A 15,705-nucleotide genomic window follows, 5' to 3' on the forward strand; every position below is an offset into this window, starting at 1 on the left:
ACAGATTCCACACGGTGTCGAACATACTCCATGCGTAACATGATCCATGTCCTCTGCAGCAACTCCGTCAGCAATTCACACATCCCGTACTAGCATACACATGTTCAAATTGGGTTACAGTCAGTTGAATTGGGAACCAAGGCAATGTTAGTGAATTTGTTATGGTGTTTCTCAAACTACTCGGTAGTTATACGAGCCCGATGACAAGGTACGTTGTCCTGTTGAAAGATGGCACTGTGGTCGTGGTAGACCTCACGAATCTAGGGCGTGCCAAAAAAAAAAGCTTCCAGACCATAACACCACCTCCACAAGCCTCTTGAACCCCAATTGTACAACCAGTGGATGCTATTTGGATGGGCTTGATGCTGTTTGCGCCAAATGTGAATTCAGCCATAAGCATGGTGCAGCAGGAAACGGGACTCATCATTCCAGCCGACTTTCTTCCTTCCACGAGGGTCCATTGCCGACGTTCCTTGGCTCATGCAAGGCGTTGTTTGCGATGCCTGATCGTCATCATTAATACCTTTGTTGGTACTAAAGAAAGGGATATGATGACTCACATGAATTATCTTTATAAACAAGATATTCTTCTGCTACAACTATAATGTTCCTAGAACTGCTTCTTTATTTCTTTCTTGAAGGAAACTGAGATGCACAAAGAAACGCAAGTGATAATTGCATAGGATCTCTCTCTGGGGTTCTGTTTCGCATGGGATCCTGTTTCTATAAAAATAAAGTCGAATGCTTAAATTTATATTCATTGTGTTTAATAATCATACTACAGCGGTTGCATTGAAGATATCACTTATAAGCTGAACTTGGCTACTTCAGCACCTATCGTTTGACTAATAAAGATCCCCTTTACTACTTACAAGTGGACTAAGCTAGGCCACCAAAAATAAAATAAAAAGTGGGACTCTATCTCTCTGGAGATCTGTTGCCGAAATTTGTTGATTTGATTTGATTTCATTTGTATAACCAGTTTTAAAGTTGGTATATATATGTAGTAGTTTGTATGCATGATCCAGTTTGTTTATACTTAGTAATAAGCATTTTTTTTTCGCTGATGTCCTAGAAGTTGTAGCAGAATCTTGAATGAATGATAAAATTATTCATGACGAAGGTTTTTTTCCCCTTTTTTTTACCTGCATTACTAGTAACCACACACTTTTTAGCGTTTTACTGATCCTTTGTATTACTTTATTAACAGAATGGATGTTAAAGGAATTTTTTTATATAAATACGAGTCTATTTAATGTAATGTAATGTATGTATATTCCGCTTTACAGTATAATTGTTTTATAAGCTGTATAATTTCTTGAACTATCTTCTGACCAAAGATATATTTTGCTAAAAAAAACATTGATAAATTGATAATTTCAGGTCTGCTCCTGATCCCAATACCACTCAAAGAATTGAAAACATCAGAGAATATCTGACTTATGAGGTGTACAAATATGCAGTAAGAGGATACTATGAATGCCACAAGTTTCTCTTTACTTTGCTCTTAGCTTTAAAGATCGAGTTGCAGAGTGGAAAAGTAACTTATCACCAGTTCCTCACTTTCTTGAGAGGTAAGATATTCGTTCTGAAGACTTTGAGATTTATTAATTATTGTTCATTTCATTATGTATATTCCACCAGTGAATTATGATAATTTATCATGCATTACTATCGTGAGTGACCTATTGTTAGAAATTCTGTAAGCCCTGCTCTACAGACCAATCAGGAAACGTTTTATTCTCTTCAGGCCTTCATTCGGTGTTGGACCACACTCTGCATGCTATTAATTTTTTATTAAGTAATAACATAAATATTATTAAGCAAGTGTTGGGGTTTCGTGGTCTCACAGCGAATGAAGAAGATTATCTGCTGTCTACTTTAAGTTAGAAGTTTTTTTTATGCTTATATTAATTAAGAAATATTAGTTTAAACGGAATTATTCTTACGGTATTACAAATAAACTAGGGATGTTTCTCATCTATGTTTGTTTTTGACCTTTGGGTCGCAGTTACATAAAAAATGAGCTTTAGAAATATCATGTTAAGTCGTTAAAGAATCGAGCAGTGATCTCAATCATCAAACACGAGGGAATGCAGTATATTTGAGGGGAAGGGTAGGAGCACTTTCATTCGCATCGGTAAGGGTATGCTCTTACCCCCCCCCCTTAAATAATTTAGGATGGAAAGGGTTATTTTATCATCAATTTTATCATCGCTGATTCATTAGCGATACAATGCAACGTGAAATTAATTCATTAAACTTTCTGACACTTTAACTATGAAATTTCACTTCTTCCCCCTCTAAAGCCCTCTGGATTACAAAGAGCTTTAGAGATTATAGGAAAATTGCAGACAAGGAAATGACTGAGTACAAAGAGGCTGTTGGTGTGTTATGAAATGGCTACAGAAAATGTTCCGCAAATTAACGTTCATCCAACGGTGTAGCTAGAACTTTTGCCGCCCGGGGCGGTCCCTGAGTTTGCTACCCCCCTCTCAATACACACCAAAAATACTATAAAAAGTCAAAACGACGTATAGGGAAATAAATTAAAACACTATTACTTAAATATAAAGAGCCAATAGGCTTCGTTTCGGCGATATAAACATTAATTAAATTAAGGGGATATTAAATCCCACATTGTTTTAAAACCGAATAAGAAACTCAAAGATTGGAATCAGAGAATTTCATGCCGAAAACTATAAAAAGTATCGGCGAATACCAGCGTGAGCTGATATTCGCCGATACTTTTATAGTTTATTATACTATATTCGGCATGAAACTCTCTGATTCCACTCTTTGAGTTTCTTGTTCGGTTTTAAAACAATGTGGGATCTAATATCCCCTTAATTTAATTAATGTTTATATCGCCGAAATGAAGCCTGTTTGCTCTTTATATTTAAGTAACTTAATGGGTGTACCTTTTTTTGGACAACTCGTATAGCAGAGTATATCAGTTCTTTTCGCTATACGCTTTGGTATTAATAATTTGGTCTAGCTACTCACTGATGAAGCCTCAATAAAGGCTGAAACCGGTCTGGGTAGTGACCTCCTTACCATAATGTAAGAACAGCATACATTTCCTAGGAAATGTGTTTTTACATTATGGTAAATACCAAAGAATAGTGATCAGAACTTTCCCCACCTTTGCAACGAGTTGCCCGTGTTTGTACTACGTTCTAGGACTACTTGCATTCAGCTCACGCTAGTAATCACCGATACTTTTATAGTTTTTTATACTATATTCGGCATGAAACTCTCTGATTCCAATCTTTGAGTTTCTTATTCGGTTTTAAAACAATGTGGGATCTAATATCCCCTTAATTTAATTAAAACACTATGCTTATTTTTGAAGTAAAACTTTAATTACAACATTCTAAAATGTTATTTTTCGTACTTTTCTGTTGGCAAAATCGTCGATTACTGGCGAAGTCTATTTCATAGTAATAGGTAATTCTTAATCAGTTTTATTTAGAAAAAAACTCCTCTCACAGCTAACAACACTTACAGCAATTGTGAGGAAAATTCACAGTAGTATTACAATATTTGGAACAGAGTTCTCGAGACTGTATTTTAGAATTAACTGCAAAAGTTCCAAAAAGTTCATAGTGCCGCCCGGGGCGGAAACCCCCCCCCCCACCTAATTACGCCACTGCATTCATCTGTGACTTAAAGTTGTTCAGAGGAATGTCTGCAATAAACCTAATCACTGCTTTTTGAGACGTGGTTGGTGTACTTACTGACATTACTGTTAACTATAAACGCTATGTTACAACACTGCATGAAAATACAAATTCTAATAATTCATCCTGTCATTCAGAAGTTTGGTTTTTTTTCGCACACTCCAGCGTACGATTTTGCACAAATGCACTAGCATTTGCAGAGATTCACCGCCTTGGGGTAATCCAACTTTAATCTCATCTGAAAGAACGTTTGAAAAGTTATCACAACTTGTTACATGGGGAAGCCAACATAATGATGCAGATGTGATTCCATTTACAAAACACTCAGTAATAAGTGACGTAATGCAAAAGTGTTAATGCTGTGAAATAATTTTAAACCTCTTTTTATTTAAGAGAAATGTCTACTGCTATTACAAAAAAGAACATGTTTTAGCACCCCATCGTAAGATGATGAAAACTTTATTTTCTGTCGTAGTCATTGTTTGCAATGTTTTTTCTTCTTAAATTATTGTTAGTGTGCCTACCTATGCAAGAATTGCCAATCGGGTTTCACCCTTCTCGTGTTTTTTTTTCTTAACAGTTGAATTCTTTTTTTAGAATTTGTTTTCTGTTTCATATTCTTTTTTAATTAATCTGAATTCTGTTTACTTAACAGTCGGAATTTTTGGAATTAAATTAAATTTGACATTGGCAATGTTTATTTGAGAGTCCGATTTCATCCTTCCCTGCTTTCTTAACAAGTGGATTTTTTGTACACAGTCGATTGTAAATCTGTTGATTATTATTACTGTGGATGAGAGAATGGTTAAATAATCCTGTAACCCTACTCCAGAGACCAGATATGATAATTTTGAAGCCACGTCAGACCTGTGACAAGGAGGATGGTTAGTAGTTGCACACCCGGTGATGAAAATTCATTTCTTTCCCAATCTTTTATTTGAAATCAGCTATTATTATTGTTCTCTGCTATTTTAATTCACGATAAAGTTTAGTTAAAAAATTCTTAATGTGTAAAAGCAAAAATTACAGTTTCAGGTTCTAATTACTCTCGGTGTTGTGTTATTAACAGAGGTTGGTTATGTTTTCCAAGCCTGTCTTTCGAAATTTCTGTCTTTTTTTTTTCTTCATAATAATAATACACATCATGTAACGAAATTGTTCACTTACTTTTGCTAAGAAATGTAAGTGGAAGAGAACATCCCATTTATATATTCACTTGAATATAGCCAACTATGGGCATATAAATAGTATTTGTAAAAGAGCTTGCAAAATGCTCGCGGTCAGTCTACGGCACACTTGAGATGCCTAAGCGTGCCATGATTTCTTTTTCTGGTGCATAACTGGTAGAAAATGCTAAATACAAGTAGTATACATCGTGTAGAGGAAGAAGAAATGAGAGATTGGAGAAAGAACCTCGAAGACATACATAGCTTTTCATGAGATATTCAGTATGCCTTCAGCTAAACGTAAAATGTCAGAATGTTTTTATAAATCAGCTTATTATAGTAATTTTCTCCAAAAGTCTAACAGTGGATGTAGTACATTCTCAAAGCACATTGGTTGGGATGCACTTCTCTATATAATTATTTATTACCTAATACTTACATCTGAGAAACTTCTGATTGAAAAGAGGTTGATTTTTTTGATATTTCTTTCATCGCAGGAAACAATACACATCTTGGTTGGAATGAAGCGAGGCTGAGAGTGAAGTTTTCTCTAGGCCTATCCAGTCTAGAAAGAGTTTCAATATCAGATTACAATGAGTACCTACCCGCCCCTTCCTGCTCAAGTTTTCCCTCAAAATAAACAAGCTGTATTTACCTCTTTCATCCTTAACCAAAAACTTTGCAGGCGCAAGAACATCATTGGATTTAAACATTCTTGGAATGTTCCCAATTATCCTAACTTTAAAATTCTCTTTATATATAAAGATATTTAGATCGCATCTAGATTAATAAAGACTTCCCTATTTGTACATCTCGAAATGTTTTATAATCTGCAGGAGGAGCATCTTTGGATCTAAAGGCCGTCCAACCAAAACCATTCCCCTGGATTCTTGATATCACTTGGTTAAATCTAGTCCAGCTTAGCAAATTATCCGAGTTTGAGAATATCTTAGACGAGGTAAGAATAATTTTGAATTGAATTATTAATGACACAAATATCATTACTTGTACCTAACCCTGTGGCTTCCTTTCTATTCAGAGGGTTGCCAACTGATTACTAGGGAGATATGACACAAGGTGATTTCCAGTTGCCTTCCTTGCCATGTGTATTTATGACTGTAGCCGTGTGTGTTCACGGGACCGGTTAGCCTGTTTTGAGGGATGAAAAATCCGAGTTAAAGAGACCAGATATAGGTCCCTCACATCATGGACGGGAATAGACCCCAGGGTCTTTCCGACCGAAGCTTTGTCTATATTGACTGAGCTACGGAGGCTCCATTACTTGTACATCTCATTTTATTATTATAATATTGTAATTACTAACTTCCCTATTTGTACATCTTGAAATGTTTTATAATTTCATTATATTTTTAAAACTGAAAGCAAACCCCAAATTCCTAGCTTCGTGGACCAACACTAGGCACTGAAAACCATAGTACTGTCTCATATGCACGTTATTAATGCACTCCTTGTGTTCGTTTTTGAATCGTTAAGTTCTCCTTCCTCATTATGTAAATATATGGCTGGATGAGGAAGAAGTATTCACCATAACATTCCAAAACCGAGCATGAAGAGCTGAATAGTTTCCTAATGTGTTATTAAAATGTATAAAACTGACTGTTAAAATACCTCGAATGTCTTTTAATGGTAGTCATAAGTTTATTTAATCTATATAATAGAAAAGCGGGTAATTTCCCTCCCTCGTGATGTTTGCTTCTTAGAAAGGCTTAAATATCGTTCTTGTAAGGCTAATGAAAATAATTTCGAAGAAATGCGGTGAAATATATAAAAAAATCTAGATTTCAAAGAAATGTTGATTTCTATAGCTATTCGGAATAATAATTCATAAGCAGCTCGGCATCGAACGTTAGTATGTATATAAAACAAATATAAAGTATGTATATTTTATTCCGAAAGAATTTTGATATGCGATGTTTATTGTCTAAGAATTATTGGGGAGAAAACACTAAACCATGGTGGAAAGTTGTTTTGGGGATTTCTAGATTTTGAAAAGGCATTTGATACAGTGAAACATGAAAGGCTTTTTGACATTCTAGAAAATATTGATATTGAATCTTATGATCTGGAAATTTTGAAGAGATTATATTGGTCACAAATAGCATCAGTATTGTAAATTTAGAGGAAACAGGAGAATTCCCGGTGGAGAGGAGTTAGACAAGGATGCAAGTTATCACCATTATTGTTTAACCTTTATTGTAAACAAATGCTTAGAGAGGCACTTGAGGATGTAGAAGAAGGGATAAAAAATAAACGGAAGAATCATTAATAACTTAAGATATGCGGATGATGTAGTGGTGATGGCAGAAGGTGAAAATGGGTTACAACAAATTGTTCAAAGAATCGAAAACTCTTGTAAAGAGTATGGACTAGGAATTAACACAAAGAAAAGACCAAGATAATGATAATGGGTAGAAAAATAGGAGATAATGTAAAAATAAGATGTGGAGGAAAGCTTTTAGAAGAAGTGGAAAGATTTCAATATTTAGGTAGCTGGATCTCAGATAAAGGAACTTCAGAGTTGGACATTAGAAATAGAATAGGAAAAGCTCTATCGGCATTTATGGAAATGAAGAGAATTTTAATAAACAAGAACACTAAAATAGGTGTTAGAATTGGAATAGTTAAAGCAACAGTTTGGAGTATTGCAAGTTATGGAAGTGAGTCATGGACACTCAGAAAGAGAGATATGGAAAGAATTAATGCATTGGAAATGTGGTGTTATAGAAAGATGGAAAATATTAGCTATATAGAGAGAATATCAAATCAAGAAGTTTTAAAACGAGTTGAGATGGAAAGAACACTGTTAAAGAATATTATGCAGAGAAAGACCAGATTTGCAGGACATCTTCTGAGAGGTTCTTTGGGACACCTGACAAGAACTATATTACAAAGGAAAGTTGAGGGGAAGAGAAGACGTGGAAGACCAACTAAAGAGTGGTTTAATGACATCGTGGAATCGACTGGTTTAAGAATGATGGAAGCGACAGACAGAGAGAAATGGAGAAGAGCTGCTCATCTGCTGCAAACCTCTTGCTAGAGGATGCTACCGGACGAATACGACGACGATAGTTATTGATGATTCCTAATAAAGCATTATTGGTTCAATTTAATCTATTTTTCATTAATTCAGTAACAGGCACTCTTGTATATTATTATTATTAGTAGTAGTAGTAGTAGTATTATATAACACCTCAAGGGAGTCCAAGGACTCATCAAGGGAGGGCACCTGCTCTACAACTCTCCGTCTCCACCACTCACTTGACCAACTACAGAGAGCCGCATCATCTACTGCCCACGACCATCACTAGTATTTTAACAGACAATCACAAACATCCATATCCACGGCGGGATTCGAACCCGCAGCCTTTTCGTAAAATTGAGAGATCGTGAACAAATTTTCTCTTAATCATCTTTCCTCACTTGTAGCTAAAGCTGCTAAAGGGAAAGGCATTACAGAAAGCAATGATTTCTTAGCGTACTTCAGAAAGAGTCTCTTTGTCTGTCTCTCTTTGCACATCCTAAGAAGATTTTATCAAACTCTTTCGTAGGTGAATGGGAAAAAACTGAGAATATGCAAAACGTTTCCTCGCATTGCAGAGACGAGGGAGAGGTCTCTCACCTCCGGCAAGTTACTATAAATGATTGATTGGCTGTTGATTGGTATTATGCATACTTTTTTTTTTTTTTTTTTTTTTTTTTTTTTTTTGAAAAACCGTTGTATACTACAGGAACAAGTTAGAAGTTTATGAAGAGGCATTATACTGCTGGCTTATTTTTGTATGTGAATCTTACCCACGAATGGTTGTTAACCTTAGTACCCTGGAGTTAGGTATGGGTTAAATAATTCGGGCAACCTGCTCTAGAAATCCCGCTTATTGGAGGCCTAAAGCAGTTTACAAAAGGTCCATGTTTGGTACCTAGAGCAGATTGCCCGGATTAGTTAAGACGAGTTGGGATGGAAAGAACGCTGCTAAAGAATATTATGCAAAGAAAGACCAGATTTGCAGGACATCTTCTGAGAGGTTCTTCGGGACACCTGACAAGAACTATACTACAAGGGGAAGTTGAGGGAAGAGAAGACGTGGAAGACCAACTAGGCAATGAAAAATATCTGCCACTTCAGTAACTGATATGCTGGAATATACTGGTGAAATTGAGCCATCCATGATGTAGTTGGATTCATTCTGGTAGCAGTTCATTAGTAGCCTTCCTGGCGTTACTCTGAAACACACACACACAACCGAATATTTGTATAATGCTCCCGGAAGGTTCGATTTTTTTCCCTTCCTCAAAACAGAAAGAATAATTGTACGCAATTAATATATGTAGTATACTATGGCCTCATTGTATTAGCTGCTTGCAGCAATTTCAATTAACCAAGAAATCGCTGCTCTCCTATCAGTTGAGAGAATATTCAAATTCTTGCTTCATTCACCACTATAAGATATATGCCAATATATTTCTGGAGCCTCCATGAAAATGCATTTGGTATGTGCAGCAAGGTTCTGATGAATAACACATTTCGTTATAATTTAACTTGCTGAAACATAAGTAAAACTGTCGTTATAATAACAATTACATGATTTCAGTTTTAAATAGAATCAGGATTCCGTAATAGATCAGAATCAATCCGAATGACCACTACTTCACTCAGAGCCAGATTTCCTATTAGGCCCTATGAAGGAAGGGGAAATAAATCTAGAAAATAGGAGAGGATTGGGATAATGTGAGACAAAAAATAAAGCAACTAAAACGTAAATTAACATTTCGAAAAAATATTCCATAATATCTAAATTATTATAAAGAAGGCTTCTCGATGCAGCAAATCTTTAATAAAATCTTCAAAGTTCATATTTTTTATTATTATTATTCGTGACACCTCCAAGGAGTCCGAAGACTCATCGCGGGAGGACACCTATTATACAACTCTCCATCTCCACCACTACACTGAACCTCTACTACCAATCATCTACATCAGCGCCATCTACCTCCCACCACCACAACTAGTATTTTTTTCTGTATGCGGGATGAAAAACCCTAGTTTCCGAGAGAAAAAACCCTGATATTACGAGTAATATCATCTCCAGTGCACAAAAGAGCCAAACTTTAGAAAATTCTCTCTCCCCCCTCTTCTGCAATTGATTCGATTATGAACAAATAAATCTTCAGAGCAACGTGCACATTCGACAAATTGATTTATTTGAGTTTATCTTTTATTATTCACTTTCGCTGCAGACATTTTGTTTTTATACAACACAAAATTCATCCTAAATTGACGAATAGATATGGACTAACTCTAGCTTGGATTGAACTTCATCTTTTGGTAGAGATTTTGATAGTGAGTGAAGAAATAGTTTGCCCTTTTTCGTACATTTTCGGAATAAAAGTGCCTGCGATCTACGAAAATCAAATCAGACCATGATATATACATTTTTTACGTTTTTCAATTTTTTTTCTTTTATCCCTCCATTTTCATTTTATCATTAAAGGAGCTTATCTTGGTTATTTTAATCAAAATACAATAATTATTTTTTTCACTCATACAAAGAATTGATTCTACATTGCACTTTACTTCACTTTGATATTTGTGTTTCTTCAAAAATTCTTAAAGAATGTTTTGAATAATATTTGTGATTTTTTTTCTTTCATGTGCTCGTACAGTTTAATTTGTCAATGTCCTCTGTTAACTCTTATTAACTCTGTTCTGAAAGGTATCTATAGTTATCGATGACTTATGTATTTTCTTCTTATTATTATTCCTTGAAAAGAATTAAAAGTTAAATCAAGACGTATAACAGTAATTTAGGCTATTTTTGTAAACCTGACTTAGTAAAATAATATTTTTTTTCTAAAGAGGTCCTTATTTAATAACCAGACCATCAGCGCCCATTAGTGCGATAATACTTAACTGCGTAGTCAAGAAATAAGGCGACAGACTTGAGAAAATGTCATCTACCACTTTCGCTCTGGACGACTTAATTTACTGAGATATTTCACGCTACATTCTTCTTAGTTCCTACCATCAAAGAAATCAAACTGTTTTATTAGAGTAAGGGGTTATTAAAATATCTCCTATAATCAAAGAGACACCGTTGAGAAGGTATTTTTGTACTCTGGTCCATTACTTTAGTTACTTACCATTTGCAATCCATTATTTCATAAAAGACAAAAAAAAAGTAAATCTAAATAAAATAAAAATGAAAAAGTTAATGCATAGATACAAAATTATTTGGGTTGTTTCTTGCAGATTACAGATAATGAAAAAGAGTGGAAGGCGTGGTTTGATACAGATGCTCCTGAAACAGAACCAGTCCCAGGCCACTATAACAGGGATTTGGATATGTTTACAAAATTACTGATTATTCGTGCATGGTGTCCAGATCGCACTATTTCTCAGGCCAAAAAATATGTAGCAGGTAATGATGGATGATTTTTTCTTTGTTTTAAATTATACTCCATATGGAGTATAATTAAATTTAAATTATAATAATACCCGAGAATGAAAAGCTGGCATTCTGTTCTATAAGTAAATAAATTTTTATGGAGGTTCTGTAAGGAGAAAATGTTCTCAAAAAAATAAATAAAATCAAAGGTGTTCTTTCTTGCTACGTGGCTGTAATGAATTACCGCTTTGTCAAATCACATTACGTCTCCTGATTTAGTGGTGCATGTACACGTTACCTTATCGTAGGAGAAGCCGCCAATCTCCAATTGATTAATGGGTCTCCGTGGGGATGAATTAATTTCATTGGTCATGTGTTTCTTTCCCCAGTTTCACCAGAATTAGTTTACAATTAACAGAAAACAGCAAACGATAAGCAAGATTAATTCATCGTCTTCGAAGCATGGCATTTAAAGATTATTTTTGTTTCTTTCTGTCATGCAACCAGAAAAGCGGCGCTACGAAGCGGTATTGCTATGTAAGACAAGATATTTATACTAAGGCGATATCCCTACCAAAATAATTGTTTGATAGAGGTTTAATATGTTAGAACTCGAAACAGTTAATAATAGTTAATATTAATTAACTTTTCCCTGTATTAATTATTCTGGTTATTTTTATACTGCATCCTCCCCACCACCCAAGAAATTTAAAATGAATAAACATTTCATAAAATGTTGGGTTATTATTAAAATTTGTAGAATTGTTCCAATCATAATAATAATAATAACACAAGAACGGTGACAAATCTTTACTATCCAGACTGCCATGTTGCTCTTCGGTTCAATTTTTTTTTTTAACTAATGAAAAACATCATTAATAGCAAATTCTGCATCATTACTTGGAAACGTCGTAACTAATAAATGATTACCAACATGGATTCTGATGCTATTAATTAACAAAGAATCTTCTTGCTTGTGTTTTCAATCACACTCAATTTTTGATTTTTGTAAACGTTTTGTATATTGTTGAAAGGAGACTGATAGGGCAGTAATTTTTAATGTCTTCTCTGTCCTTTTTTCCTTTTTCTTTTTTTTTTAACTGTAATAAGGATAGAATTATTCCACACTCTTTGGGATTCTCTTCTGTCTTAGGCAGGATGTATAAAATGTATTTAACATACTCCTGAATGGTTCATCACCTGCTTTCAGAACTTTTAGTGATGCTTCAGCTTCTCCTGGTGTTTTACCTTACTTTTAGTTACGTATGAAGAATTATTAATTCCATACAAATCGCAAATCCTGCAACTATTGAATTCTGTTGAATAACCGCGCGGTTAGCCTAGTGGCTTTGCGCTTCGCAACCATATGCCTGTGGAAGGAGTGTCCCAGGTTCGATTCCCGTTGTAGACGTGAGGAATTTGAGGATCTTCCTCAGGCATAGCCAAGTTAGCCGGTCTTGGGCGCGGTCAGTAGGGTTTTTTCCGCCAGTTTATCTAGCGTTTTTCATCCCGCAAGCAGGCAAACCGGTCCCGTGAACATACGCCTCTACAGTCAAAAATATATCCCCCCCCCCAGCGGCAGACCAGGCGACGGGTCGGTTGGGAGTAGTACTAACAAGAAGTCGCATCTAAGTAACACGCGGACCCTGCATAGGAAGTGGGAATAACGCGGAGAAGAAGATTGAATACTATCGTAATACATTGGGTGATATTTCTAAGAGCTCCCTAAAAATTCTTGACTGAGTAGTGCAAAGAGCAATGAGACTGAGGAGACTTTCGAGACACGTTTCTCAGAAATCATAGGAAATCTGCCCATTCCATGAACTATATATAGTTCTAAGCACTTCTTCGGAGTGTGCAGTCTTTTCCTCATTACTTATGGAAAATTCAAGTGAATACTGTTGCAAACTGAAGTCAAACTTCTGTACACTCTTCGATATTATAATAGATACTTCGACAAAGTCGTTTTTTCAACGTCATTATTGCGCCATGCTTTTGTTATTATTTGAAATACAGTTCGTGATTTTAGCATTCAAGTTTCGTTAATTAAGGTGGATCAGAATCGTTGTCGGAAATCACTTCGTATTAACAGTCTATAGTAATTTACTGATTACGTATCAAATGATAACTTTTCCTTTATTTATTATGTAATATTTCTTTTTTTATTTATTCCTTTATTTATTATTGTCAGCCTGGCTGGCCGAGTGGTTAGCGTATCCGCTCTCCAGCCAAAAGTGGACATGGATGTTTGTGATTGTCTGTCGAAATACTAGTGGTGACCATCGGCGGTAGATGGCGTTGGTGTAGTTGAGGTCAGTTGGTCGAGACAGTTGTAGATGAGACCTCCCTCGATGAGTCTTTGGACTCCCTGGAGGTGTGAAGTAATAATAATAATATTCTAGATTATTACATTCTCTTTCTCCATTGTTCTACCAAACGTGCTCAAGAAAGTTTTCGGTAAATGAGAGAGACGAAAGTCATCAGGGGACACAGAAAAGACATTCTCAGCCAGGGCCGACTTTAGGCTTAGGCACAAAAGGCACCGGCCTAGAGGAACAATGACTTTGGGGCGCCAATATCGTAAAAAAAAAAAAAAAAGTAATAGTATTAAAAGGACCAGAAAGTCGAAGCGTTGGTGGTAAGAGCAGTGTCCCCCAAAATGCTCTATACACACTTTTTTTTTGGCAATAACTATAAACTGCTTTTAACAATAAGAGTTTTATGATGCCTGTCTTGTTTTACAATGCCTTGATAAAACTGGCCTAGGGGCGCCACATACCCTCGAGCTGGCACTGTTCTCATCTGTTATAAATTCGATGCACATTTTAAAGTAATAATGAGGGATAGTTGTATAAAGTTTTTCCCTTTAGTCACAAAGTAATATTATACTTGACAAGAAATTATATTTTTGTTTTAATACTTTACCCAAGTGTAAGCAAACGACTCCTTTCTGATAAGCATCTATTCCCCAAATTAAAGCAAAAAAATTAGCTTTGCTTGCTGTTTATAAATAAAAAAACAGTCTGAAAATCCTTGATTGAAACGAAGTAGTTTTTAATATTATACACCAGACCGATTTTTCTATCCTTAGAGTTTGCATAGAGGAATCACCAAAAAGGTTGAAATATCAAAATGGTGGGGAAAAGAACTCAAGATGGACGATGATTTCTGCTGCTTCTGAGTAAAACTTAGTTCAGATTACCTACTGGGCTCTGCATGAAAGAGTAGGTTAGTTAGTTGGAATGTGTATGCTTCTTTTCATATATATATATTGATCTATTTAGTATTGCTGAGTATTCCTATAAATAATTAATAATTTATGGTTGACTTTGCAACTTTATTTTCGCTTTTGCTTCTGGTGCTCGGACTACTTTAATATCGCACTTGAAAACAGTTCACAAATCGCGGGGGGGGCTTCTCTCTCTCTCTCTCTCTCTCTCTCTCTCTCTCTCTCTCTCTCTCTATGGAGAGAGTTTTGCCTTTTTCCATAATATGGTTTAATTTTGACGTGTTGTCACTCACAATAGACAGTACAAATCGAATAGATTCTTCAAAGTAAATGGCAGTCATTCTACAGTATTATCATGAAAGAGCTATGTGGAACCCTGAAGTTGCTAATATAAAAACTAGGAGAATGATTTTGCTTCTTATATGCTGTGAAACAAATTTAATGAAAAAAAAATAGTTTACAGTATTCCTGGTTTATTTATACAGTAAGTGAACTTAAAACTAAACCCTCACAGTGTATTTGTTTAAAAATAACTGCTGAGTTGGTCAGCTTAGAAAAAAAAATAGCAACTCCCTCCCTCCCCCAAAAAAAAGACTTTCCCATTAATTTTCGGATTTTAGTAATCTTAGAATCCATTGACTTTAAATCATTTTTCCTGTAAAGTAATAACCCAATGAAAACGCTTATTCACTTTACTCATAATAGATATCTGGACTGATTATTGTTTGATTGCAGTTGGAGAATTATCTGCTAATAATTATTAATCTTTGATCAATTAAATATTGCCTGATTATTATTTCGTGACTGAAGAGATGCTGTCGGAAAAAGAGATCATTTAAATCCCGTGTGGGCCGTTAGAATTATTCTTTCTTTGTTCAAGATCAAGTTAGCCACTCTTAGACTGCAAAGGTAGACTTTTTTTTTTCTTTCAGCAGTGGTCTTTATTGAGAAACAGACAAATCGGTCAAGGAAAATATACATTTGGCGTCTGATGACCTTAGCTTCTTCGGCAACAATTCTCAAGCAAACCAATGTAACAGATCTATCAGAAAAAACAGCCTTCTGCTTAAGAAATTGCTTTGGTAAATTGACTTGAATGTCCGAATAATTCTCATTTCTAAACTGTGAAAAAGCTGCTTAGTTTTCACCTATCAAAAACGACACTGAAAAATGGCACAGCTCATTTTTCTAGCTCTGACTAGTAGATAAAATGGATTGCGCTT

General features: G+C 35.3%; 1 protein-coding gene across 1 annotated transcript in view; it reads left to right on the forward strand.

The window, feature by feature from the left end:
- Positions 1-15,705, forward strand: part of LOC150110257 (dynein axonemal heavy chain 5-like) — a 972,373-nt gene that overhangs the window by 925,250 nt on the left and 31,418 nt on the right. The window contains exons 68-70 of the mRNA XM_090394637.1: positions 1,384-1,574; positions 5,686-5,807; positions 11,118-11,286. Coding sequence (XP_090250763.1) covers positions 1,384-1,574; positions 5,686-5,807; positions 11,118-11,286 — 482 coding nt within the window. The remainder of the gene's footprint in view (positions 1-1,383; positions 1,575-5,685; positions 5,808-11,117; positions 11,287-15,705) is intronic.

The sequence above is a fragment of the Typopeltis vanoorti genome, chromosome 1 (genome assembly GCF_054136105.1).
Source record: "Typopeltis vanoorti isolate ZY-2024b chromosome 1, IOZ_Tvanoo_1.0, whole genome shotgun sequence".
In the NCBI taxonomy this organism is placed as follows: domain Eukaryota; kingdom Metazoa; phylum Arthropoda; class Arachnida; order Uropygi; family Thelyphonidae; genus Typopeltis; species Typopeltis vanoorti.